The 23,922-nt window shown below is 49.5% G+C and overlaps 13 protein-coding genes across 13 annotated transcripts; 5 read left to right on the plus strand and 8 right to left on the minus strand.

Annotated features, from left to right (window-relative positions):
• Nucleotides 1-123: 123 nt before the first annotated feature.
• Nucleotides 124-1,680, minus strand: B9G98_00117 (putative WD repeat-containing protein C17D11.16; the record flags this gene model as incomplete). Its single annotated transcript, XM_024806675.1, has 1 exon — nt 124-1,680. The coding sequence occupies one exon, from the start codon at nt 1,678-1,680 to the stop codon at nt 124-126; it is 1,557 nt and encodes a 518-aa protein (XP_024662443.1).
• Nucleotides 1,681-1,868: 188 nt separating this feature from the next.
• On the plus strand, nt 1,869-3,188 carry B9G98_00118 (Glycylpeptide N-tetradecanoyltransferase; the record flags this gene model as incomplete). Its single annotated transcript, XM_024806676.1, has 1 exon — nt 1,869-3,188. One exon carries the CDS (start codon nt 1,869-1,871, stop codon nt 3,186-3,188), a length of 1,320 nt encoding a protein of 439 aa, XP_024662444.1.
• A 95-nt stretch (nt 3,189-3,283) lies between these two features.
• Nucleotides 3,284-6,085, minus strand: B9G98_00119 (C-1-tetrahydrofolate synthase, mitochondrial; the record flags this gene model as incomplete). The annotated part of the gene is made up of 1 exon (XM_024806677.1): nt 3,284-6,085. One exon carries the CDS (start codon nt 6,083-6,085, stop codon nt 3,284-3,286), a length of 2,802 nt encoding a protein of 933 aa, XP_024662445.1.
• Nucleotides 6,086-6,209: 124 nt separating this feature from the next.
• B9G98_00120 (Spindle pole body component alp4) lies at nt 6,210-8,390 on the minus strand (the record flags this gene model as incomplete). The annotated part of the gene is made up of 1 exon (XM_024806678.1): nt 6,210-8,390. One exon carries the CDS (start codon nt 8,388-8,390, stop codon nt 6,210-6,212), a length of 2,181 nt encoding a protein of 726 aa, XP_024662446.1.
• A 180-nt stretch (nt 8,391-8,570) lies between these two features.
• On the plus strand, nt 8,571-9,338 carry B9G98_00121 (putative proteasome subunit alpha type-5; the record flags this gene model as incomplete). The annotated part of the gene is made up of 1 exon (XM_024806679.1): nt 8,571-9,338. The coding sequence occupies one exon, from the start codon at nt 8,571-8,573 to the stop codon at nt 9,336-9,338; it is 768 nt and encodes a 255-aa protein (XP_024662447.1).
• A 67-nt stretch (nt 9,339-9,405) lies between these two features.
• On the minus strand, nt 9,406-10,632 carry B9G98_00122 (Histone acetyltransferase GCN5; the record flags this gene model as incomplete). The annotated part of the gene is made up of 1 exon (XM_024806680.1): nt 9,406-10,632. The coding sequence occupies one exon, from the start codon at nt 10,630-10,632 to the stop codon at nt 9,406-9,408; it is 1,227 nt and encodes a 408-aa protein (XP_024662448.1).
• A 219-nt stretch (nt 10,633-10,851) lies between these two features.
• B9G98_00123 (5-methyltetrahydropteroyltriglutamate--homocysteine methyltransferase) lies at nt 10,852-13,149 on the minus strand (the record flags this gene model as incomplete). Its single annotated transcript, XM_024806681.1, has 1 exon — nt 10,852-13,149. The coding sequence occupies one exon, from the start codon at nt 13,147-13,149 to the stop codon at nt 10,852-10,854; it is 2,298 nt and encodes a 765-aa protein (XP_024662449.1).
• A 562-nt stretch (nt 13,150-13,711) lies between these two features.
• On the minus strand, nt 13,712-14,923 carry B9G98_00124 (Protein ECM25; the record flags this gene model as incomplete). Its single annotated transcript, XM_024806682.1, has 1 exon — nt 13,712-14,923. One exon carries the CDS (start codon nt 14,921-14,923, stop codon nt 13,712-13,714), a length of 1,212 nt encoding a protein of 403 aa, XP_024662450.1.
• A 304-nt stretch (nt 14,924-15,227) lies between these two features.
• On the plus strand, nt 15,228-16,043 carry B9G98_00125 (putative J domain-containing protein C2E1P5.03; the record flags this gene model as incomplete). The annotated part of the gene is made up of 1 exon (XM_024806683.1): nt 15,228-16,043. The coding sequence occupies one exon, from the start codon at nt 15,228-15,230 to the stop codon at nt 16,041-16,043; it is 816 nt and encodes a 271-aa protein (XP_024662451.1).
• A 71-nt stretch (nt 16,044-16,114) lies between these two features.
• On the minus strand, nt 16,115-18,505 carry B9G98_00126 (hypothetical protein; the record flags this gene model as incomplete). Its single annotated transcript, XM_024806684.1, has 1 exon — nt 16,115-18,505. One exon carries the CDS (start codon nt 18,503-18,505, stop codon nt 16,115-16,117), a length of 2,391 nt encoding a protein of 796 aa, XP_024662452.1.
• A 436-nt stretch (nt 18,506-18,941) lies between these two features.
• Nucleotides 18,942-19,628, plus strand: B9G98_00127 (DSC E3 ubiquitin ligase complex subunit 3; the record flags this gene model as incomplete). Its single annotated transcript, XM_024806685.1, has 1 exon — nt 18,942-19,628. One exon carries the CDS (start codon nt 18,942-18,944, stop codon nt 19,626-19,628), a length of 687 nt encoding a protein of 228 aa, XP_024662453.1.
• Nucleotides 19,629-19,762: 134 nt separating this feature from the next.
• On the minus strand, nt 19,763-22,054 carry B9G98_00128 (putative ferric reductase transmembrane component; the record flags this gene model as incomplete). The annotated part of the gene is made up of 1 exon (XM_024806686.1): nt 19,763-22,054. The coding sequence occupies one exon, from the start codon at nt 22,052-22,054 to the stop codon at nt 19,763-19,765; it is 2,292 nt and encodes a 763-aa protein (XP_024662454.1).
• Nucleotides 22,055-23,226: 1,172 nt separating this feature from the next.
• B9G98_00129 (Regulator of ribosome biosynthesis) lies at nt 23,227-23,808 on the plus strand (the record flags this gene model as incomplete). Its single annotated transcript, XM_024806687.1, has 1 exon — nt 23,227-23,808. One exon carries the CDS (start codon nt 23,227-23,229, stop codon nt 23,806-23,808), a length of 582 nt encoding a protein of 193 aa, XP_024662455.1.
• Between the last annotated feature and the right edge of the window lie 114 nt (nt 23,809-23,922).

The following is a 23,922-nucleotide window of genomic DNA, read 5'->3' on the forward strand; positions in this document are numbered from 1 at the left end:
ATTTAGTCACTGTTATCGTATGAAACCAATTCAACTGGCATAATACGGAACAGAGGTAATTTTCAAAGTCACCGTGGTTAACATATTTTAAAATATCTATAAACGAGACATCAACTCGTAAATTTAATTATCATCGTCATCGCTCTCATCCTCAAACCCATCATCAGCGACGGCGATTTGTTCCCCATTTCCTGTGTAGCGGTAGTCCTTTGCCATTTGTGAGCGAACGGCCTTGTTACTGAACGTGTTCCACACCTTGAGCTTTCCTGAACTACCACCGACGGTCAATTGACCAGCAGTCTCCTTCTCAGGGCCGAATCCAACTGAGAACACCTTGCCAACATCCAGATCACGGCTCAAAAGCATAGAGGGGCGGTCTCCAGCCAGGTTCCATAGCTTGATTGACTTGTCAACTGAACCAGTCACCATATAATCATTGACAAACGCATTGATATCGAAAGATGTGATCTCACTATCATGGGCTTGAAGCTTCCAAAGAGGCTGGCTTTCTTTCCGGGCATCAAATTTGTATACAACACCGCGGTCAGTACCAGCAAAAAATTCGTAACCATTGGGGTGCCATTTAACACTCTCAACATCGCCTTCCACGCGGAAGTTTCGAACAGTAGGAGCAGAATCGTCCGAACGCAGGTCAGCAACCCGGGCATAATGGTCGTAACCGCCGGACAACAAAACGGTACCTTCCAAAGGATTCCACGCGACGGACGAAACCTTAGAGGTGTGATATCCAAATGACTTGACAGCTTTGGTGGTTTCAAGATCCCACAATTTAACCGTGGTATCTGCGCTAGCACTTGCCAAAAGGTTGACAAAATGAGGATTGGAAGACAACGAAAGAACCGCATCAACGTGATATTCATCATTGGCTTTCTTCAGCTTCGACTTCTTCTTACCTGTTCCCTTAGCGACAATCTTCGCATCCTCTGGCTTTTGGCCAAGGATTGCAACCGGGAAAACACCATCAACGACGTCCAGGTTCCAAATCTCAATCTCGGGCTCAAATGTACCAACAGCGACCAAATTGGCTTTGGATTTCGTCTCGCCAACTTTGCAGGGAAGCCACTCAAGGCACAATGGGAAAGTAGGTAACATAAAGTCGTGGTGGACGTAAAGGGCAGCAACATCAGTCTCAGCTGCTTCATTATAAACATAAACCTCCATAACAGAGACGTCGTCTTCAGTTTTAGCAGCCAAAATCAGGTTGTCCGTGGGTAAAATCTGAAGTTCTTCTCGCTCCGCCTCGAGCTCCTGCTCAGTAGGCAAAGTTAAATACTGATCCTGCTCATCAGGAGCATGATACGCAAGGCCACGTACATTGGCAATAGCGCTCATGGCTGTGTTGACGGGCTCATCGTCGTAATCATCCATATTATACTCTGCAAGATCATCGTCGTCATCAGCCGCTTCCTTGGGCTGCTCCACAGGCTCTTCCGTGGACTCGTCGTTGGACTCCTCAGCCTCTCCATTCTCTTCAGCCTCTTCATCAATGCCAATCGCACCACCAGCTTGGGCCTCAGCCTCAGCCAGGTCCAGCCGGGCATCATCGAGTTGCATACGGGCCAGGTTGGAGATTCTGGTCATTTCGTCCTCATCCAGCTCGATTTTTTCAGGGAATTCTGCAGCGACGCCGCGGCGAACCCATTTCGTTGCCGAGATCATTTTTCAAATTTGATGCAAACAACGATTGAATGATCTGAAATTTTTCTTTTTCCTGCTTTCAAAGATTTAAACCAACCCAAAAAAAATCTCTGGTCGGGGTTAGGTTCGGCTCGGGTGGGGTGTTAACAATTTCACAGTGGGGGTTAATTGAAAGCCTCACACTCCTAAGTGACCAACACTAATTAAGGATGCCTGGTAAGGAGGAAAAGAAAGCTAAGGATTCGAGCGATACTGAGACCACACGCAAGCTGCTTGAGAACCTTTCGAAAATGCTCGCTTCTCAAAAACCAGATCGCCACACTCCGAAAGCTATGGACGAACATAAGTTCTGGAAGACGCAACCGGTGCTGCCATTTAATGAATCTGTAAATGAAGATGGTGTTATTGAAGTCAAAACTGTCGACAAAGTACCCAAGGAGCCTCAGCAACTTCCTGGCGATTTTGAATGGTGTGTCCTGGATGTCGAAAAAGACAGCGAGCTCGAGGAACTTTACGATCTATTATATCACAACTACATCGAGGACGACGATGAGCAGTTTCGTTTCCAGTACTCTGTTCCTTTTCTCAAGTGGGCCCTCAAGCCCCCTGGGTGGAAAAAGGAGTGGAGCGTCGGTGTGCGGGCCAAAACTAGTAACAAGCTAGTGGCTTTCATCTCGGCGACTCCCGTAACGCTGGCTGTGCGTGGTACCAAAATCGAAGCTGTCGAGATTAATTTCCTGTGTGTGCATAAGAAACTTCGGTCCAAACGTTTGGCCCCAGTAATGATTAAAGAGATCACGCGCCAAGTCAACCTGAAAAATATTTGGCAAGCATTGTATACTGGCGGTACTCTTTTACCTACACCGTTCGCGACCTGCCGCTACTTCCATCGCACTATCAACTGGCCTAAACTGTACGAGGTTGGATTCTCTTACTTACCCCCCGGCTCCACTGAGGAAGAGCAGATCGAGCGTTACAAGCTCGACGAGGAGCCCAGCCTTGAGGGGTTCCGCAAAATGACAGAGAAGGATTTCTCTCAAGTCCAGAAGTTGCTGGAGGCATACCTATCTCGATTCGATGCTTTGCAAGTGTTTTCTCCCGAGGAGTTCAAGCATTGGTTCGTGTCTCCAGTTGTCCACGCATATGTTGTTGAAATTGAAGGTAGAATTGTCGACTTTGTGTCCTACTACGGCATTGACTCAACTGTTCTCGGTAACGAAAAGTACCCAAGTCTCAAGGTCGCTTATTCCTACTATTATGCCACGGCTGCGCCCTTCGAGGCTCGCCAGGAGCGTTTGGAGAAGGTGTTCGAGGCCACTTTGATTGTGGCCAAGCAGCAAGGCTACGACGTCTTCAATGCCCTCACTCTCCTCGACAACCCTCTCTTTTTGGATTCCCTCAAATTCGGTGCTGGCGATGGTCTGTTGTATTATTACCTGTTCAACTACAAGACGAAACCTATTAGCGGCGGCATCGATAGAAGCGGTCAAGTCAACGGACCGGGTGGTGTTGGTGTAGTCATGCTTTGATAGTTTCAGGTATCAGAGTCTCATATATTTCAAGGGTTGACCTTGCTAAATAACTTTTATGCTGTTGAAAGCAGTGCTGATAACTATTTTTACGATTAGAACATACCCTCGATTTCACCATCATCCTTGACTTCAATATCGAGGAAACCAGGATGTGTGGGGAGGCCAGGGATAGTCATAATCTCAGCAGCCAGAGCATAGAGGTAGCCAGCACCCACTGAGGCGCGGACATCTCTAATCGGGACCACAAAGCCCTCGGGACGACCCTTCAACGCAGGATCGTGGGACAACGAGTATTGAGTCTTGGCAACACAGATGGGCAAGTTGCCAAATCCTTGACGAGTATAGGTCTCAATCTTCTCTTTGGCCAAGGGGCTCAACTCGACGTGGGAAGCGCCGTACATTTTCTGAGCAATGGCATTCAGTTTCTCCTCGGGACCAAGACCCTCAGCGTCGTAGAGGAAGTGGAATTGCTCCTTCTTGGGGGCATTTGCAGCCTTGACTACACCCTCGGCAAGAGCAACAGCTCCTTTACCACCCTCGGCCCAGTGATTGGAGACAATAGCATCTTCGGCACCAGCCTTGAGTGCCTCCTCACGAATAACAGCGTGCTCAGCATCAGTGTCGCTAGCCATGCGGTTGATGGCAACAACAACAGGGAGACCATATTGGCGGACATTTTCAATCTGTTTGGCCAAGTTGACGCAACCCTTACGAAGAATGTCGACATTCTCCTGTGTGTAGACCTCGGGCAGAGGAGCACCTGGGGTGACATTAGGGCCACCGCCGTGGGACTTAAGAGCACGAACAGTAGCGACCAGCACCACGACATCTGGAGACAACCCTGAGGTACGGCATTTGATATTAAGGAAACGCTCACCGCCCATTGTGAAGTCGAAGCCTGCCTCGGTAATGACGTAGCCATCATTGACGCCGCCAGCAAGCTTCAAGGCAATCTTATCAGCCAGGACAGAGTTGGCGCCAATAGAAATGTTGGCAAAAGGTCCGGCATGAACAAACACAGGTGTACCCTCGAGTGTCTGCATAATATTGGGCTTGATGGCATCCTTCATCAAAGCAGCAAGGGCACCACCGCAGCCGATATCATCAGCAGTAATAGGCTCACCCTGTTTACTGGAAGCAACAACCATGTTGCCCAAACGCTCACGCATATCGGCCAGAGAGGTGGACAGTGTCAAAACAGCCATACACTCGGAAGCAACCGTAATATCGAAACCTGTCTCACGGGTCTGACCCTTTTCGGTGGGAGCCTGACCCACAGTTACACCACGCAGCATACGGTCGTTGCAGTCAACTACACGACGCCAGGTGATGGTAGCAGGATCAATGTCCAAACGTGCGAAACGGTGGATCTCGTCCTCATCAAGGTCATCGGGATTGGTTTTGTTGATGCCAAGTTTTTGCAAACGCTTGAACATAACCTTGCTGAATTCGCGCTTTCCCTTCTTGGCGGGAACAAGGCGACGGTACAAAGGACCATCCTTTTGAGTGTTTTCGTGGAACATTCGAGTGTCAATGGCAGCAGCAAGCAAATTAGTCGCAGCACCAATAGCATGGATATCACCGGTAACGTGCAAGTTGAACTCATCCATAGGAATAACCTGGGAATAACCACCACCAGCGGCACCACCCTTGATGCCGAAAGTAGGGCCCATTGAAGGCTGACGGACGTTGGCAAATGTCAGCTTTCCGAGATGAGCGCCCATAGCCTGAGCTAAACCAACAGTTGTGGTAGATTTGCCCTCTCCAAGAGGGGTGGGCGTGATACCTGCAACGAGTACGTACTTACCGTTGGAGCGATCCTTGAGCCGATCCAAAACCGACAAGCGGACCTTAGCCTTGACGTCACCGAAAGGCTCAACCTCGCTAGGCAACAGTCCCATCTCCTCGGCAACTTGAGTGATCTTCTTGGGCTTCTGGGCACGGGAGATGTCAACATCGCTTGGGACAGGGTCAAGCAACTCCAACGCGAGGGGCACCGTCTTGCGAGGCGCATTAGCCGACTCTAAAGCGCGCTGGCAAGCAATGTAAACATTTTCCAAAAGCATTGCGACAGTCATAGGTCCAACTCCACCGGGAACTGGAGTAATATGAGAAGCTGCAGGCTCAGCGGAGGCGAATTCGACATCTCCAACCAAGCGGTAGCCTTTGGGTTTGGAAGCATCGTCCACAAAGTTGGTGCCAACATCAATCACAACAGCACCTTGCTTGAGCCACTCGCCCTTGACATACTCGGGCTGGCCAATTGCGGCAACAACTACATCAGCAAGCTTAACGAGTTCAGGAACATTCTCACTCTTGGAGTGCAGCACGACGACAGTGGCATTCTCTTTACGCAGCAGGGCAGCTACAGGAGATCCGACGATATCTGAACGACCAAGAACAACGACAAACTTGCCTGAAAGCTGGACGCCAGTGGTCTTGAGAAGATGCAAAATACCCTTAGGAGTGCAGGGCACAAAGTCGGGCTTGCCACCGCGTTTGGACAACTCACCAATGTTTTCCGAGCCAAAGCCATCGACATCCTTTGCTGCAGCCACAGCATTGGTGACAGTACGCTCGTCGAAGTGGTCAGGAAGAGGCAGCTGAACAAGAATGCCGTGGACAGAAGGGTCCTCATTGAGTGCCTCGATTTCACTCAAAAGAGCAGACTCGGTCATGTTCTCCTCAAACTTGAGAATATCGCAAACAATGTTCGCCTCAGCGGCCGCCTTCTTCTTCATATTCACATAAGTCGTGGAGTCTTTGCGACCTCCAACCTGGATAATCACCAACTTGGGCAAGGCACCAGGATACTTGGCTTTGAGATCATCAATACGCACGGCAAGATCGGCGCGAACGCTTTTCGCAATGGCATTACCGTCAATCTTCACCATTACCTGTTAGAATGTGGTGGGGTGAACGAAAACTTGATGTGACTTAATCGACCCCAGATCTCTTGGTACAGGGTTAGGGTGTTTGCGGTGTTGGCCTGGGGTTGTTGAATTAAATATACAGATTCTATGGTGAATCGACAAGTGACTCGAGACGGGCTAGCAACGATCTCAATGCACTGCTGTCGTATGCCGCGATGTTGAGGGTATCGAAGAACGGCAACAAGCCCTGCGAGAACTGATGCGAGAAATACTCAAGATCGTTCTCAAGTTTGGCCAAATACTCTTCACTGCTCAAGAACCCATCATCGGTCAATTGAGGAATGACTTGCGACCTTTCTCGAGTGGTGAGCTTTGTGGCATCGATGATCCCCAGCTGCGGGGTCTGCGCAATGAGCCATTCGCCAAATTGACGAATTGTTTTCAAAAGATCCCGTTGCGGCACTAAAAACTCCACAGCAGTAAGCATACACTCTGTGAGACAGCGATCAAGGTAGTTGATGTGATTCGTTTTCAGACTGTCGACTGTCAGTGCGTCGTTGATCTCGGAAAAGAACTCGGTTGAGTTGCGATCAATAACATCAGCGGTGCAGTAATAGAGTAGTTGCTCGACAAATGTAACCATTTTACTGCGCAGCTCGAGAGCTCTCCATTTCCATTTCTCAAATTCTTCATTTTCACTTTGGCGTCTCCAGATAGAGTGCCGGCTGACTTTGATCCAGGACCCATTGAGAATCTGTTCGGCAACTTTGATTCGCAAAAGATGTCGAAACAAAAACTGATAACAAAGAATCGCTGGTCGTGATACCACAAGTGATTGGGGGAAAGGAATGTCGAAATCGAGAACAATGCACTCGAGAGCACTTAGCTCAGGTTCACTCCCCACAGATACGCTACTCTCCATCAGTTCGTCGAAATCACGATCACCACGGACCTGGACTACTCGCAGTAATGCGTCAGTGATAGAGTCATCTGCCATACCAACTTGTACTTCATCAGCGAACGCCTCCTGGCTCGAGCTTGATCCTGGTTGGGCCAGGGCCATATCCAGCGAATACTGCAAACGGCGTGTCGAGACATCTTGGACAGGCCTGGCCAGTTCTTTAGCGGCAGTTTCCAAAAACAAGGGGAATGCGTCGTTCTTGTCAAAAAAGTAATAGTGCTTCAAAGACTTCAGTCGAGCTAACAAATCATGGTCATGGATCAACAGCCGCAACAAGGTCTGGTTCGCTCGCTGATATGCTTGAGATACAGCTAGCGCCAGACCAGTATCTTCTATGCTAGTAAACTTAGGAATATCGGCTTTGGGCAACCATTCCACGATACTATCACCACCGCATTCTTGGATAACATTGAGATACTTGCCTGCAAGTAGAACCTGTTCGGCGACGTCAGGAGAAGATAAATAAAGAGGCAGATAGTTTTCCCGGATAACGTATCGCTTTTCCCAATACGTGTTGAGAGAGTCCCGGTGCACCAATTCCGATGCAATTGTTTCCTGTTCTTCAATCATAAACTCTTCGTAAGGGTCATCAATAATACCTTTGTACAGCCATTGCGTGAGCATTTCAAGATATGGTTTCGAAGCCTCCTTGATCAAGTCCCCGTACAGCTCACGAGCGGCCGGGTTTCCATTATGGCGTTCCAGCCTACGCGCCAAAAGTGTCAACACTGCACCACCTCTCAAGCTTACTCGCTCGACTCCAATGCTTCCCGTGGCTTCGGTTCCATTAATCTCAACTAATAGCTCTCTAGTGAGTCGATACGCCTGCTCCATAACCTTTTTGGCCGGCAGTAGAGATAGTAAGAGTGTGTGCAAAGAAGTTTCGCCGGTCTGGCGAGTTTCCCGATCAATTGACGCGACAAGCTCGTTGAAATTATGACACAACGCCATTAATGCTGCGGAAAGAGCATGGTTCACTCGACCTTGGTTTGGAGTAGACAGGTACTCCGCAAACGCAATAACCGCCATATGGTGTCTGGCAGTTTCAGCGATCTCGTCGGCCACATCGCGTAGAGCGCTATCAACAGCCCGAGGGACTCTTAAATTTGGACCTCGCATTCGACCTACCAACGAATTAGGCTCGAACCCGCCGCCTTCATTATCAAAATGAATATAAGCACCCTCACAACCCCTCAGGAGAGAGATTAGATCGTATAGAATGTACGCTTCTTGGCTTTCGCGGTCATCTGGCAGACGGGGGATGGGCGGCAGTTCGTGTCGCAGTACCGTATAGGCCGGCATTGGCGCTAGCTTTGTTTCCAAAAGCGTCGTGTCGTCTGCCAAACGCGCGATAAACCCGTCCATTTCGCGTAAGCGGGAAAGATTGAGAAATGAGACAAGGCGGAACAGAACTAATCTTCAAATAAATTCTTGGATATATCCAGGTTGTTATTTGTTTATTTACTCTAATTATTAAAATCGCACCCACGTTGCGAGCAGCATCTCGACTATATGTAGCCTTCTCGTCGGCTTACGCCACTAAGCATGTTCCTTACTAGAAGTGAGTACGACCGTGGTGTGTCGACGTTCTCGCCCGAGGGCCGCTTGTTCCAAGTTGAGTACTCGTTAGAGGCTATTAAGCTTGGTTCTACAGCTATTGGAATCAAGACCAGCGAAGGTGTGCTGCTCGGTGTTGAGAAACGAGTGACCTCCAATCTGCTTGAGACGTCGAGCATTGAGAAGATCGACGAAATTGACCGCCACATTGGCTGCGCCATGAGCGGTCTGACTGCGGATGCACGCACCATGATTGATCACGCCCGCGTCGAGTCCACTTCCCACACTTTTAACTTTGACGAGGCCATCAGTGTCGAGTCGGTTACTCAGAGCGTTTGCGACCTGGCGTTGCGGTTCGGTGAGGCCGGTGAAGGTGAGGAGCAAGTCATGTCCCGTCCGTTTGGTGTTGCTTTGTTAATTGCCGGCGTCGACGAGCGCGGGCCACAGCTCTATCACACTGAGCCCACCGGTACCTTCTACCACTATGAGGCCAAGGCCATTGGATCCGGCTCGGAGGGTGCCCAGGCCGAGCTTCTTCAGCACTACCACTCGGGAATCACTCTTGCCGAAGCCGAGATGCTCATGCTCAGGGTTCTCAAGCAGGTAATGGAGGAGAAGCTCGAGGCCAAAAATGTCCAACTTGCCAAGGTCACCAAAGAAAACGGCTTCCATATCTACACGCAGGACGAGATGGCGGAGGTTGTTGAGCGCTTGGGTGCGACAGGAGATGAAGAAGAACCCGGATTGCGGCAGTAAGTAGATATAAAAAAACGTGAAAAGCTATAAACTATTCGTAAAAAGTAGAAGCTGCCTGCAGCTTCGTCTATTCGACCAAATGCTCGAATTCAGGGAACTCTCGGACTTTTTGCTGAAAGAACTTGTCCAGCTTCGTGGCGTTCTTATAGTATGTCGTGGTCTCGCTGTTATACTTGCGGCAGTTGTCAAAGATCAATTTGGCGTCGTACACAAACGAATCCATCGAGTCATACTGGTCTTTTTCAAGCTTTTGTTCCATTGTGGAAAGATCCATAGGCTCCTGGATAAGGTCGTAATAATCGGGCACCTCAGCTCGGTTTACAGGCTGCATAAACGGCCATGCCGACGGGTGGTTTTGCACCTCGGTCAAAATGTGCTGAATGACCATAAAGTGTCCTTTTCGTTTAGGCTTACGAGCCAGTGCGTCCATCTCAGCCGTCCACGCTGCCTCTTTAATTCCTGGGATCGTCGTGGGGTCTACTTCAGTCACAGCATTAGGTCCCTTGAACTGCGCTAGCCCCTTGTGACGGATATTAGACTTGGAGAGTTCTTTGATTTTCTTTTGAATCGCAACTTTTTGCAACAAGAGAACCTTGGAGCCATCGAGATAACGTATTCTTGGCACCATCGTACATTGCATTAGCGTTCCTCCCTCATAGTCCTTGATATAGCCCATCCACACAGGTTTTGGCAAAGTAATGTCTTTTGTAAAGCCTTGCTTTTTGAAGAATCCAATAGCGTAGTTGTCCGCATAGGTCAAAAAGTGCTCAATCTGCGTAGTGTTGCGCACATAATCTTTAAAGTGGTTCATGAGATGGGCGCCGTAACCCCGGACCTGCTCGGTCGACGAAATAGCAAAGAATACAATCTCGGCAAACTTGTGTGATTCAAAGGGCCGGTACGCAATTCCACCAACCACGGTCATCGGTTTACGCACAACTGCAACCGAAACGTGACTACGGTCGTAAACTAACCGCGAAATGTACTCTCGAGGCATTTTCGGAAGCTGTTTCTGGAAAATGTTTTTCAATCCAGTCAAAATCAGAAACCCTTCCTCTGATCCATCGTTATTCACGACGCGAAACTCGATTTTACCTTCCCGCTCTTCAACAACGGCTGGCCGCTCCTTGAACTCGAACTCCTCGCCCTCAAAGTCAAACTTCCGAGTATACACGTCCGGCGAATCTTCGTCCTCGTTCTGTTTCTCGAGCTCGTCAATCTTCTGCTCCACTTCTTCCTTAACCTCCTGGGCCTCGTCCTCGAGCTTTACCCGTTTGGCCTCCGGTTCGTCCATTGCTGACTCATCAAAGGCTCGCGAAACTTAAAAATCAAAATCTACAAAAACCGCGAGCCTCCTGGGGACGGTGCAAAAAAGTCACGAAGGCAACATTAGTTCTTATGTAACCTATGGAAAAGAAATATCCGTTGAGGACAAATAAATAAGTGTTGAACAGGTTGTTTTGGGGTGGCTTTCAGAGAGCTAGCCAGAGACTATCTCGCCAAAATAAGTGGTTTAAGCGTACTTCTCACGGAAGACCTTGGCCGCGTTGACCATGTTGGTGAGCTGCTTGCGGCACTCATCCCACTGGCGGGTCTTGAGACCACAGTCGGGGTTGATCCACAGGTTCTCCTTGGGGTAGACAGCGAGAATGTCAGCAATGCGCTTCTCGAACTCGGACTGAGGAGGGACACGAGGAGAGTGGATGTCGAACAAACCAAGGCCAATGTGGTTGGGGTAGTCAGAGAAGTTCTGGATGTAGTTGGAGTCGTCCTTCTTGGAGAACTCGATGGAAACAACATCGGCATCCAAGGCCTTGATGTGGGCAGGGTCGAGATCGGAGTAGCAGAAGTGCGAGTGGATCTGAGTAGAGTCCTTGACACCAGAGGTGGCAATGCGGAACGACTCAGGAGCCCACTGAACGTAGGCAGAACGCTCCTCACCCTCGCGCAAAGGAAGACCCTCACGGATAGCAGGCTCATCGACCTGGATCACGGTGACACCGGCAGCCTCAAGATCGTTGACCTCATCACGGAGAGCAAAGGCAAGCTGCTGGGCCTGGACCTTCTGAGAAACATCGTTACGAGGGAAAGACCAACGCAAAATGGTGACGGGACCAGTAAGCATACCCTTCATAGGCTTGGGCGAGACAGACTGGGCGTACTTGGACTCCTTGACAGTCATGGGGGAAGGACGAGAAACGTCACCCACGATGATGGGAGGACGGACGTAACGAGAACCGTAAGACTGGACCCAACCGTTCTGAGTGAAGGCAAAACCCTTGAGCTGCTCACCAAAGTACTGGACCATATCGTTACGCTCAGGCTCACCGTGGACGTAGACATCGAGGCCAACCTCCTCCTGGAACTTGATGGCGTCCTGGATCTCCTTCTCAATGAACTTCTCGTACTGCTCAGCAGTGATCTCACCCTTGTTCAATTTCTGGCGCTGAACACGGATCTCCTTGGTCTGGGGGAAAGAACCAATGGTGGTGGTAGGGAAGAGAGGGAGGTTCAAAGACTTCTGGGCCTCAAGACGGGCAGCAAAGGCAGAGGCACGCTTGGTGTCCTTCTCGCCGAGCTCGGCAACGCGCTTCTGAACAGCAGCGTCGTTGGTGATGGAAGAAGAAGCACGGGCAGAGATGCTCTTGGCGTTGGCCTCGAGCTCGGCCTTGACGTCCTCGCCGTTGACGGCCTTGGTGACAATAACAACCTCAGAAAGCTTCTGGGTGGCGAAAGCGAACCAGTCCTTGATCTCGGCATCGAGCTTGGTCTCATTCTCCAAGTCGACGGGAGTGTGAAGCAAAGAGCTGGAGGTAGCAACAATCACGCGCTCCTTGCCAACCTTGGCAATAGCAGACTCAACAAACTTGACAGCCTTGTTGAGGTCAGCCTTCCAAATATTACGGCCATCAATGATACCGACGGACAAAATCTGCTCAGCAGAAAGAGCCTCAACGGCAGCATCGAGCTGCTCGGGAACACGGACAAAGTCAAAGTGAACACCGGCAACGGGGAGACCCTTAACGGCATCCAAGTTGGGGCGAACGTCGCCAAAGTAGGTGGCGAGGATCAACTTGGCGGCAGGGACCTTCTCGGCAAGAACAGAGTAGGCAGTCTTGAAAGCAGCCTTGACCTTCTCGTCGAGATCCAAAACGAGGACGGGCTCGTCAATCTGGATAGACTTGGCGCCAGCGTCGAGAAGCTTCTGGAGAACCTCAGCGTAAACGGGCAAGAGCTTCTCAAGGAGAGAGATGGGCTCAAGGTCCAAAGAGTCCTTGTCAGCCTTGCCAAGAACAAGGTAAGAGACGGGACCAATCAAAACGGGGCGGGTCTCAATGCCGAGCTCCTTAGCCTCGAGGTACTCATCGACAGGCTTCTGGCCGTTGAGCTTGAATGTGGTGGAGTGAGAGAAAGTGGGACGGACGTAGTGGTAGTTAGAATCGAACCACTTGACCATCTCCAAAGCAGGCACATCGACAGCAGGAGTGCTATCAGTGGCAGGGCGCTGCAAACCACGGCCCATAGCGAAAAGAGTATCAATCTGGGGCAGGCTGTACTTCTGGTAACGCTCAGGGATGACGTTGAAAAGAAGAGAAGCGTCCAAAATCTGGTCGTAGTAGGAAAAATCGTTGGAGGCAATCAAGTCAACACCGGCATCCTTCTGGAGCTTCCAGTTGTGAGCGCGCAGCTCCTTGCCGACCTTGAGCAGGTCCTCAACAGAGCTCTTGCCAGCCCAGTAAGACTCAGTAGCCTTCTTGAGCTCACGCTTAGCACCAATACGGGGGAACCCCAAAACACTAGACAAAACCATTTTTATAAAAGGGGGGGATGGAAAGAAATCTGGGGTTCTCCCTCAGCCTTACTTATAGGCCCTGTGGTGGAAAATCACGTGCCTCTTGTCTCGCATTTGTCATAAGCAATTTTTTCACTATCTGCAGCACACCAGATAGGAGCTGGGGGGGCGAAAGAGGCCACTGCGGGAGAAACCAGCAGCAAATTTTTTGTCTTCTCGGGCTATTTGTTGCGCCACTGCTAAATTCCACAATTTCCGCAGGTCAATTTCTCTCTACCGCCCACGCATGCCCTATCTTTGCATCACCAATGCACCACGTCACAGGGCCCCGTATTCCAATGCGCTGCATACGGCCGATTTCGGGAGGGCAATAACACTCGCAGCACGTGCAGTCAGCGTGTAGTGATTGGCCGTGAGAAGTGTTCAGATGAGATTCTAACAATAATATAGTGATCTAGCGTAACTGTTGCGATCCTACATAGAGAGCAAGAGAGCGTTAGGTGTTGGGCTGGTTTGGGCGATAAGCCAGATAAAGCCCCACAAAAAAGAGTCAGCATAATAAATAGAGATAATTCAGTGCCTAGTAACCCATATCGTCCAGTCGCTCTTCGTAAGTTTTAACAATCTCTGCAATCTTGGGGCCTCTTATATTGGCCAGGCTGGTTTTGGGCCGCAGTACTCGATTGGCATTGGGCAGCGGCAGCTCTTGCAGCGCCTTGCCTCGTTGGGGCGACAAGGACCTAGACCGGGTCCAACTTGAGTTTCGGGGCGGAGGTGTGATGGGACGAGGAGGAAGGGAGGGCAATGCTTGGTTTGCCAGGTCAGGCTGAGAAATCCGGGGCCAATCTTCGATCAAAACATGCAAAAACTGCAGCTCGTGGAACTCGGGCTCACTGTCGAGGTTTTGCGTGAGGAAGGGCAGAATTTCAGTCACAATGAGCTGAGTCTCGAACCCGCTTCTGTGTAATTGGTGCAGCCAGTCAACGCACTTGGCTAAAGCGGCGTGGTTGGTCGACGGGAGCTCCCGTAATGCCCGCTGGTGGTTTTCGGCGTGGTCCGCAAGCAGTCCGCGGCTCAGAATAGGCCGGCGGAGTTCTAGCCAGTAGTACTTGACCAGCGATATAACCACTCGGGGCCCGTAGTCCTGCAAGTTCAGCATCTGGCCTCTGGCGACTGCTTGGATCAAAATTTGAGAGAGCGGAGACCCCTTGGTTGATTTGAACGAATCGTCGAGGAATTCGCGAGGTTCGACACTGTGCAAATATCGGATACAATGATCATAAACCATATTACCACGAGGATGATCGATCGATAGACCAAACACCGGCTCGATATGCTTGGGTACAGAGATTATCTCCTGAACGGAGTGGTCGTAAAGGTACACCGCGGGACTGATGTTCAGCACAGTGATGTCGATGTGTTTCGCCAATTCGCTCAAATTAGGAATATGCACAAGTTTTCGCTGGAATTTGGGCGAAACAACATTCCCAAGTAACGACGTGAACGTCTTGACCCACCACCGCTCGTGGACCATAAACACTCTTTGTATTCTTTTCTTGGCCTCGCGGGATAGCAGGCGATACGATTTCAGCAGCCAGGGCATATTAGGGGTTTTAGGAGCACCACTAGCAAAGAAAATAACGATATGGTCGGTCTGGGGTAGCCAGCTCACTGCATCGAGAATTAGCGATTCCGAGGGGAGCTCGCCCGGCGCTACGGCCGTCGAATCAATTAGAACCACCGGAAGACCACTGCCTGGTGCTTTAGTAGAGGCAATTTGCAATAGAGGCATTGGTTAGCAGATTCTTTTGCGACTAAACCCGGATCAACGAAAACAGGCGCCAAACCTAGAGAAGCGACTAAGCAAAACCACCGCGACGCGAAGGTGTTTTTTGGGCGATGAAATCATCCAGGAGACTTCCGGGTAAGTGCGGCCCTGGCAACCGCGCCCCTGGTTTTTGGCCGTGATTCTGTTTTGGGCTGTCTATCACTACTATTTAGAAAAATCTGCTGTTTTTGCCGCCCAAATAAACCCGCAAATACGCCCTCCACTTAAATGTCTCACGACGTGGCTCTTACCTAATTACCATTTAACCATGAAGTGGATGCTTTGGCTGTTTTTGCCAATTCTGGCACTGGCTTTCACGAAAGAGGACTTGGAAATCTTCTCTTTGCGGGACAATATCATTGCTGATCTCGGTGAGGACGTAACTTTCTACTCATGGCTCGGCATCGATGCTGATGCTGATGGGCCTACCATCACCAAGGCCTACCGCAAGCTGTCTCGGGCCATTCACCCAGATAAGAACCCCAGCAACGCTGCTACCCAGCGTTTTGCTCGCCTGGGTCTGGTGCACAAAATCCTTCGTAGCGATGGTCGCAGCCGTTACGATTTTTACCTCAGGAAAGGCTTCCCCGCCCATAAGGACGGTAACTACCTCTTCAACCGCTATCGCCCCGGTGTTGCCTTTGCGTTGGCATTCATCCTCGTTGTCACCACGGGTATCCACTACGTCCTGCGTGTTATTGACACGCGCCGCAAACGTGAATTCCTGCAGGAGGTCATTGACGAGGCCACCGATAAAGCCCGCTCTTCTTCCGGAATCGTCGAGACCGAGAAGCGGGTCACTCTGGATGGAGGCCGCACGTTCACAGTGCTTCCCACCGGCGAGGTGTATTTCAACCACAAGGGCTCCGAGAGCCTTGTAGACGTTAATGCATTGGCTACTCCCACTATCCGGGACACATTCCCCTTCCTGCTTTTGAACAAGCTCACTGGATCATCCAAGACTGAGGAGCCCGAGGAGGAGGAAGCTCCCTCTAAAGAAAGCAGCCCTGAGTCCCATACATTGAAAAAAGGTGCCGCTCGCCGTCGCGCCGTTGGTGCTCGGGGTAAGGCAAAGATTTTTTAATTCGAAACCTCCTCTCTACTTTTAAAACATAACTCTTTTTTTTAGTCTACCTGAGGTCTACTCGGAAGCTGCTAATGGCCATAACTACGGCTACGGACCAACGAAAGATCGTCGTCGCCTGAGCTATCACCCGAATCATCGTCTGAATTTTCCAACTCTTTGACATCGATAGTCCTTTGCGGAAGGCTTTCCCACTCTTCGTCTTCATCGTCATCACTGGAACCGTAGTGGCCCGCAGCGTTTGTTAGCTGGCGATTCATATACCGTGAAAACTGATCGTCATCTTCTCCGCTTTCCTCGCCGTCGTCCTCGTCCTCGTCCTCGTCCTCGTCCTCGTCCTCATCATTTTTGTCATTGTTGAGACGCTGCTGGTATTCTGACTCTCCGAGCCCGCTGTCAAAGCGATCCTCTTCGAAACTGTCCAAGCCCTCGGGCTTTTGTCCACCAAGCACTGTATTGTACTGGTCGCGGAGATACAAAAGGGTGGTGGCAACATAGTGCTGCCATTCCGGAGCCTCAAGTGCCTCGCTGATGCCAGGGCTTAATGTACGTGGAGGGAACACAGAGGCAAACTTCACAACTTCCTCACTAATAAGTGTCAGGTGGCCAACATAGCCAAGACGGATGTTCCGTTCCCGTTCGTGCTCATCATTCGACTGCTGGCCAGCAACAATTTGTTCGGTGATTTTATCCCGCGTGAACAGATGAATAGCAAGGAATTTATTGTAACCCTCATGCACAGAGCCGTTGAAGATTTGCTGTACAATATCGAAAACAACATTATGCAAAAAGTTGTTCCAAGGATACTCAACAAGCATGCTGAAAACAGTCGAAATGCATCCACTATCATCCAGTGCAAGCTTCAGCCGATCACCAATAACTGGGCTGGCTCTAATATTAGCTTCCTGCGCGGCAAGCTGCTTGATCAGCGCCGCTTCGGAAATATCATCAGGGGCTGGGGAATCAATCTGCATTTCTTGAGGAGACTGAGGTGCAGACGCAGATGGCGGCGAAGCTTTGGGGCTAGACGGTTGAGGTAGCGGACTCACAGGCTCCTCGTCGTCATCCTTTTCGGTGACAGAGGTGCTTGGTCTAGATTCGTCGTCCTCGTCAAGCGATTCAGGTTTCCATCCCTCACCTTTTTTGCCCTCTCGGATAGTTTGGAGTTCTTTTTCATCCGATTCCTTGAACTCGTTTGCATGGAATCGGCGCTTACGGTCCAAATCTCGCTCACGAACAATTTGCTCACCTTTCGGCTCGTTCAAGAGAGCCATGCTGGAACAATGAAGCAATTCAGCATACAACTCACAAATCCGGAATCTTTCGAATCCTAACGGCTTGATCTTGCCCAAAGGCATCTCTATCGTTTCATCACTCTTCTTCTCCAAAACCTTTTGGAACTTGGGAATCGCATCGGCAAACAGACGGACAAGAGTGCCAAGATAAATGCTGTCTCGAGCGGTAGGTGGATGGCTTTTGACGGTGGTGTAAAGTACCTGAACATAGTCATAGTCGGAGTTGTTTTTGCGGATGATCTCAATGATGACGCCCACTGCAATGCACATTCCCGAGCCTCCGTGGAGCATGATTTCAATGAGCTTCGAAATACACTCCTCGCTAACCAACTTACGACTAAGCTCATTAGGTCCGATAGAGCAGTTTTCGGTCTTGTTACCTCCAGAAATTGTCACAAACGCCTTCAGGAAATCACCCACGGCGACTTGTTCGGTATCCGCAACATCCGGACCCAAGCGCTCGATAAGCTGCGGAATCAAATCCTGCTCATATAGCAGCTCAATAATTCCACTAGGGGTATCGGGATGGTCCGTGGAAATGATTTTCAGCAAGAGGTCTGCCAGCGGGGCGTTATCAATGTACCGCAGAAAATACGAGGTGAACTTGGGCAACTGTATCATGTAGTCTAGCATCTGGTCAGTGCGTTTTTCGAGCAAGTGCTCAATGATGGATGTGAAGCATGCAAGTTGTTTTGTGGAGGCGTGGGCGGGCTCGTCTAGCAAACCCCACAGCCGATCCAGGCTGTCCTTGGCGGAAACCAGTGCCTCCATGAAACCCCAAGCATCACAGCTCAAAACCTCAGAGGCAATCTTTATGTAGTCGACATCTTCGGGCTCTTCATTCAAAGTTTCGTCCTGTTCAAGCTCACTCTCATCGGCCGAAGCGCCATCATCCGACTTGGGCGAGGACGGCTGGTTGCTTTCGGCCTTGTCTGACGCCGCTTTGGCCAGAGCCTGCTCGTCCTCTCCCAAAACAATATCAACCAGCTGCGAAATTATAGCAGGCTGCCGCAAATAATCAATCACGTTATTGTCCATCGACATAACTTCCTGAAGCACGTCCTCAGCAGCCAAAACGTCATAGAGGGTGTACTCCTTGCGCTCTAGGACCTTTTCTACTGCCGAAACGTTGTGAAACGCGCTTGATCCAATAGACCAAAACGCCATGATGTGTATCTCTGAACACGCAGCGTTATATAGTGCTTTATTTCGACAAAACACACGTCGCACCTGATATACCCAGATGCGAGAACTGCTGACCAAACTGGAGCTGCAGAGACGGTTGTTAAAGCTTCCGACGAATAGTGGGGAGGGGCGATAACTTGGTTATAAATCTGCGGGTTTATTTGAAGTTTGGTGGAGCCAGTCCGTTTCTACCTGTCTAAAACAGGTTTTGCTGTGGCTACATGCACTAGTCCGGTGGGGGCCGAGCGTGCCTCCCCCGGAGTGGTCGCCTCTAACTTATTTTTACTTATTTTCTGTGCAAAACTGGGTCACTTGGTTTCAACGGCCTAGAATTATTAACTCTCGAAAAACTGGAGCTCCACGCCTCGACCACCGGTTTTCTTCAAGTGGTCCCTTGCCCTGACTAAGACGTAGTTTCATGGATCCCTCTTCGCCCGCACCGAACAACCCGAACGATTTGGCGGCGAAGGAAATCACAATTGTGATTCGGCTGTCGTCCGATGATGTTATTTTTGAAACAGATGATGTCTCTGCTGTCACACTGGCAGATTTACGCCATGCTGTCCGGTCCAATCGTGGCGGGACAACTCTGAATAGAAGGCTACGGTTTATTTATAACGGCCATGTTCTGAAAAACACCACGAATATCGCCCGCGAGGTCGTCGGAACCAGAGACCGCGTCTATGTGCACTGCGCTATAGGCCCTATAATGTCGTCTGCAGAGATCGAACGAGGCGAAGACACTGACGCAGAACCACCCACCCCACAGCGCACTGCCGAGCCTGAATTGCGAGGATTCGATCGATTGAGGTCCACGGGGTTCTCAGAAGAAGACATCGCCAACCTCAGACAGCAGTTTGGTGAGCTTTACGGCACAGATGGCGGCGTTGAACTCGAAGACCAATGGATCGACGATGATGCTGCTAATGCCCCTTTTGCTGTCGAATACGTCCGTGACATGCTGGCTGTTTTGGCTGGCGCGTTCTTGGGTGTCTTCGTGCTCGTGCTTGTAAAGCTGAATGTCTTGAACAGGAGACAAATGATGGTAGTCGGTGCTGGCGCTGTTATCAACATTGTCTTTTCGGTTTTACAAATGTTTTCATAGTTTTATTTATTCTTGGTTGCCCTTTTCTTGTTTCCGTATCATGGTCACATATTGACTTTTCATCTACGTGATGTGATTACAATGCATAGTTTACTTTGATCACTACTGATCTTATACAGCTGGTATTGGTATCACTACATGCCAAAACCTTCATCGAAATACTGAATGTAGTTTCGGGTCAAGTTAAGGTTGTTCGCAACAGTTGAGCGAGCCATGAGGTTCATAGGACTGGGACCACAGCACATGACAAGAAGCGACCCCTGGGATTCGCGGATCTGCTCCGAGATAAGAGTGGAGAGATCAGGCCGACCATTGTGCTCTTGAACACCAATGTTTTCTGTCACGGAGTTTTCTGCAGTGTCGATTGCTAATTTTAGATCATCGCTCATTTCAGATATAGACGAAAGCTCTTCGGTCATTGGGGGCAAGGCATCGACTGTGGCACCTGGAAGAGGGTCAATGTGAACATGAACAGCGACATTATTCGCTGCCAGGGTCTTGAGCTCTTTCTCGAAGACCAAAAGAGGACGACGATCAGGAATGACCCAATGCAAGGAAGCGAGCTGCTTGGTAGCAGAGTTGAAACGCTTCGTGATGTGAGAGTAAATAGCGGTGATACCAATGCCACCAGCATAGTAGGCAACCTCGTCATAGCTTCCAGTATTCACAGGAACACCATAGGGGCCATCAACGAGAATCTTGAAGTTTCTCTCGCCACCTTTACTACGCACCATATCACGGATCTTCTTGGTGAGACCATTGCGAACACGGCAAACAAGCTTGATGCCCTCAGGCGTTTCATGACTAGAAAGAGGATGAGACTGCCAAAAGTATAGAGGATGACAGATGTGAATATAAACATGCGAGCCGGCATAAGCTTTGATGGGGCCATTATGAGGAACAGTGAATGTGAGGAAATCATCAGCAGTTTCAACCACAGTAGCGTTACTTACGCCATGCATAACAAGACGGGCAAGACGAGCGGCATGGTCAAAGCCCCAAATGGCGAACACGGCATAACACAACTCTAGTGTCTCATCAACATAAAGCACATGGTAATACAGCGTAACAATGGTTACAATAGCCAAAGCAATGTGCAGCAGAACAAAGAAGTCGTATGCGAAACGGCGAATATAAACCCATCCTTGAACACACATGATAATCATCGCGATCATAGCAATGACACCTTCAACCCAGTACAGTAATTTCCAGGTTTTACCGATTGTGGTTTGGTAGTAGATACTCCAGGCGACGAAATGAACAATGGCATCAATTGTGGCCAATCGTCCAATCCACCTATGCCAGATGTTGAAAACGCTCATATCCCAGCCAGTGAGCCAGATCAGAATATTGTTGCGACCACCAAATAAGAAGAGGTACGGTAACTTGTACATGCAAAAGTAGCCGGACCTCACACCAATAAACCAGCCCCAGATTTGGTATCTGTGAGGAAGCCACTTGTAGGTATAAATCTCATAGGTTGGAAAGTACAGAACCAAACAGAGAATAAAGTACCCGATAAGCATGATAACAGGAAGCCGCTGACCATAGAAGGAGAACCAGTAGCTAACACGAGGACCAAAAGTAGCGGGCATAGTCACATAACGGCGAACCTGACGAGAGGGCCAAGAGTTTGCAGCAGCGCCTGCAAGCTTGGGGGTAATCCAGCTCATGAAGTTGAAAATAACACCCAAGCACATGCAGCCCATAACATAGTAGACCGTAGCTTCACTGTAGGCGAAGGAGGTCCAAATGTTTGTGTATTTACCGAAAGTCGCCCACATCAGGCCGTCTGTCATGTTGCGCGGGGTGGTGAATGTGCCACTGCCAGTTTGATTAGCCGTATAGAAGTCCTGAGTGGGCTTGTTGTTCTCCCAAATTGGCTTAATCTCATCATAAGTGTATAGTACAGTTGTATTGACTTCCTTGCACTCGTAATTAATGTAGTCCCAACTTAGTTTGATTCCTTTATCAATCCCTATTTTATCTTGCATGAGCTCACCCAGTCCATCGAAGCATTGGTAGAGACTGATCAAAGCATCTCTGTTTTGGCACATCGCCTTGATCTGAAAGTCAAATAAAGGCGACGTGGCCAGCTTTGCGACGGCCTGGTTTGAAATGATGATTTCTGAGCAGGGCCAGTACCAAAGATCAACCCTGGCATCTGCTGCCACTAGCGTGGCTAGCAACAAATAAAAAAGACGTAACATTACTGAGTTCCTGGAAACGGAGATCCAAATACGTGGAGGGGGTTCAAGGCACCATTTTAAAGACTGATTCTGATGGGGCTGCTGATGCCGGATTCCTGCGGGGACCCAGAGATCCTGCAGGACTCTGATTCTGCGTGATCTACTGGAAGTACGTATAGCGACCGTGAACCAGACCGAGACGGCTTGTAAACCACCTCTGCCGACCTTTTTCTCCATATGCGAAAAATCACAACCAGTCTCAAGCCCAGAAACGCGTTTTCGTCATTCAAATGTAGCTCGATCTCAAGATTTTACTGCATCGGGATGTATAGGCATTGCAAAAAATATCAGCCTCGTGCAGACCCTAGATCGAACGGCAGGATGCATGCCGCACAATTGGTCAGAGGTGTTTCAAAAGATCCCTGAATATTTCATCACAACAAGCTCTTGAAGCATAGCAGTGCAAAGAAGAAAGCCCATTCAGCTATTAAGCGTCGGTTTCCCTTTTTCCCCCGGGTCTCCCGATTGCTTTGAACCTGAAAGTGCCCATTGAACCAGTTTTGGTTTTTTGCTAGAATGCCAAGAAAGATACGATATTATTAAGATCATCGCCGAAACGCTGCTGGACAACCGGGCTACGTATGCACTAAAGTACATAAAAAAAAAAAAACGCAAACTGATCTAACGGACAACCGAGAAGATTAGACGAAAGTGCCCGCATCTGTTGTGATAAGTGGATAGATCGCCTACATAGATCTTACAGATAGGGGTTCATCAAATATCGTATTAATCAGCCAAAAAAAAGGGGTCATCCCGGGCTCGATCCGGGGTCACCTGCAAATGCGGAATTACTCCACGAGCTTCAGTCACCCGAAGCAGGCATACTACCACTATACTAATGACCCGTAAAGTTGCATACGTAAGTGTGTGAGACTTATTTAAGCCTCTAAATAAACGAAACTGAGATTATAATTTCAGAGATAGACATGTATTATCCTTGTCAAAAGGACACAAGACTGTGCTTCCATCTTATATGTACGCGCTGGCAAGTAGCGGTTTGACAATAGTGCCGATGAAAGCTAGGGGTACAATAATATGGAGCAATTTGTCGCATCAGTTATATATTTTGTTACGGAGAGCACTCTCCCCCAGCAAATCGGCTTCATATGCCACCTGCAGGCCCTTTACTGTTCCAGCCTTCCTCTAGATCACACCTAGTATGCTCGGACCAACGCTCATTAAAGACGTAACTGATAGCAATTCTAACAAAATACTGTACCATTTCTGTACATCTCGCTGGAAATTCAAACTCATAAAGTTGTTTATCGAGTTACTTCAGATCAGCGTCGCACTGCAAGCAGATAGGGTTACTTAATCGAAATTTTTTTCTGACTTTTCACTGCACTGACATGAACAAAACACCAGCAGTAGAGAAAGCTATTCCCGTTAGCTACGATTTGGGTAACTTGGCTGTTGCTGATACGAACCCACTGGATCTGGGCGACGACTTGGAGGAGTCTCTGACTGCTAAATCCCGAGACAATGTCCAGCTCCTGATCAACCAGATTCTTCAACTGCCTGTGAAAACCACCACCGCCAGCATCAACTCCTCGGGAACCCAGGATTCTACCATGGTTTTGTTCCAGCTTCCCGAACCCGTGTGGATGCTTCCCCGTGAAAAGCCTGTTCCCAAGGTCAAGGCCAAGACGAGATGGGAAGAGTTTGCTGCCAAGAAGGGTATCCAGAAGAAGGCCAAGGACGGCAAACTTGTTTACGACGAAGAGACCCAGAAATGGGTTCCCAAGTGGGGCTATGGTGGTATCAATAAGAAACTGGACGACCAATGGCTTGTTGAGGTCGACGAAGACAAGGCTAAGCCTGGCGAGGAGTTGATTGATCCTCGCTCGCTGGCCCGCGCTGAACGCAAGAAGCTAGTCAAAAAGAACATGCTGCAGCAGAAGCGAAATGCCCAACGTGCCGCTGGGCGCTAATAGAAGTAGTCTTATGTACTTATTTATTCTGTCTCAAGCATTCTCATCCAAATACTCTTGCAGTTTCCCCCCCTCCCTCATCAGAAAACGAACCCAGGTTTTCAGGGTACGGAA

This window comes from Wickerhamiella sorbophila, assembly GCF_002251995.1.
Source record: "Wickerhamiella sorbophila strain DS02 chromosome Unknown contig1, whole genome shotgun sequence".
NCBI lineage: Eukaryota > Fungi > Ascomycota > Dipodascomycetes > Dipodascales > Trichomonascaceae > Wickerhamiella > Wickerhamiella sorbophila.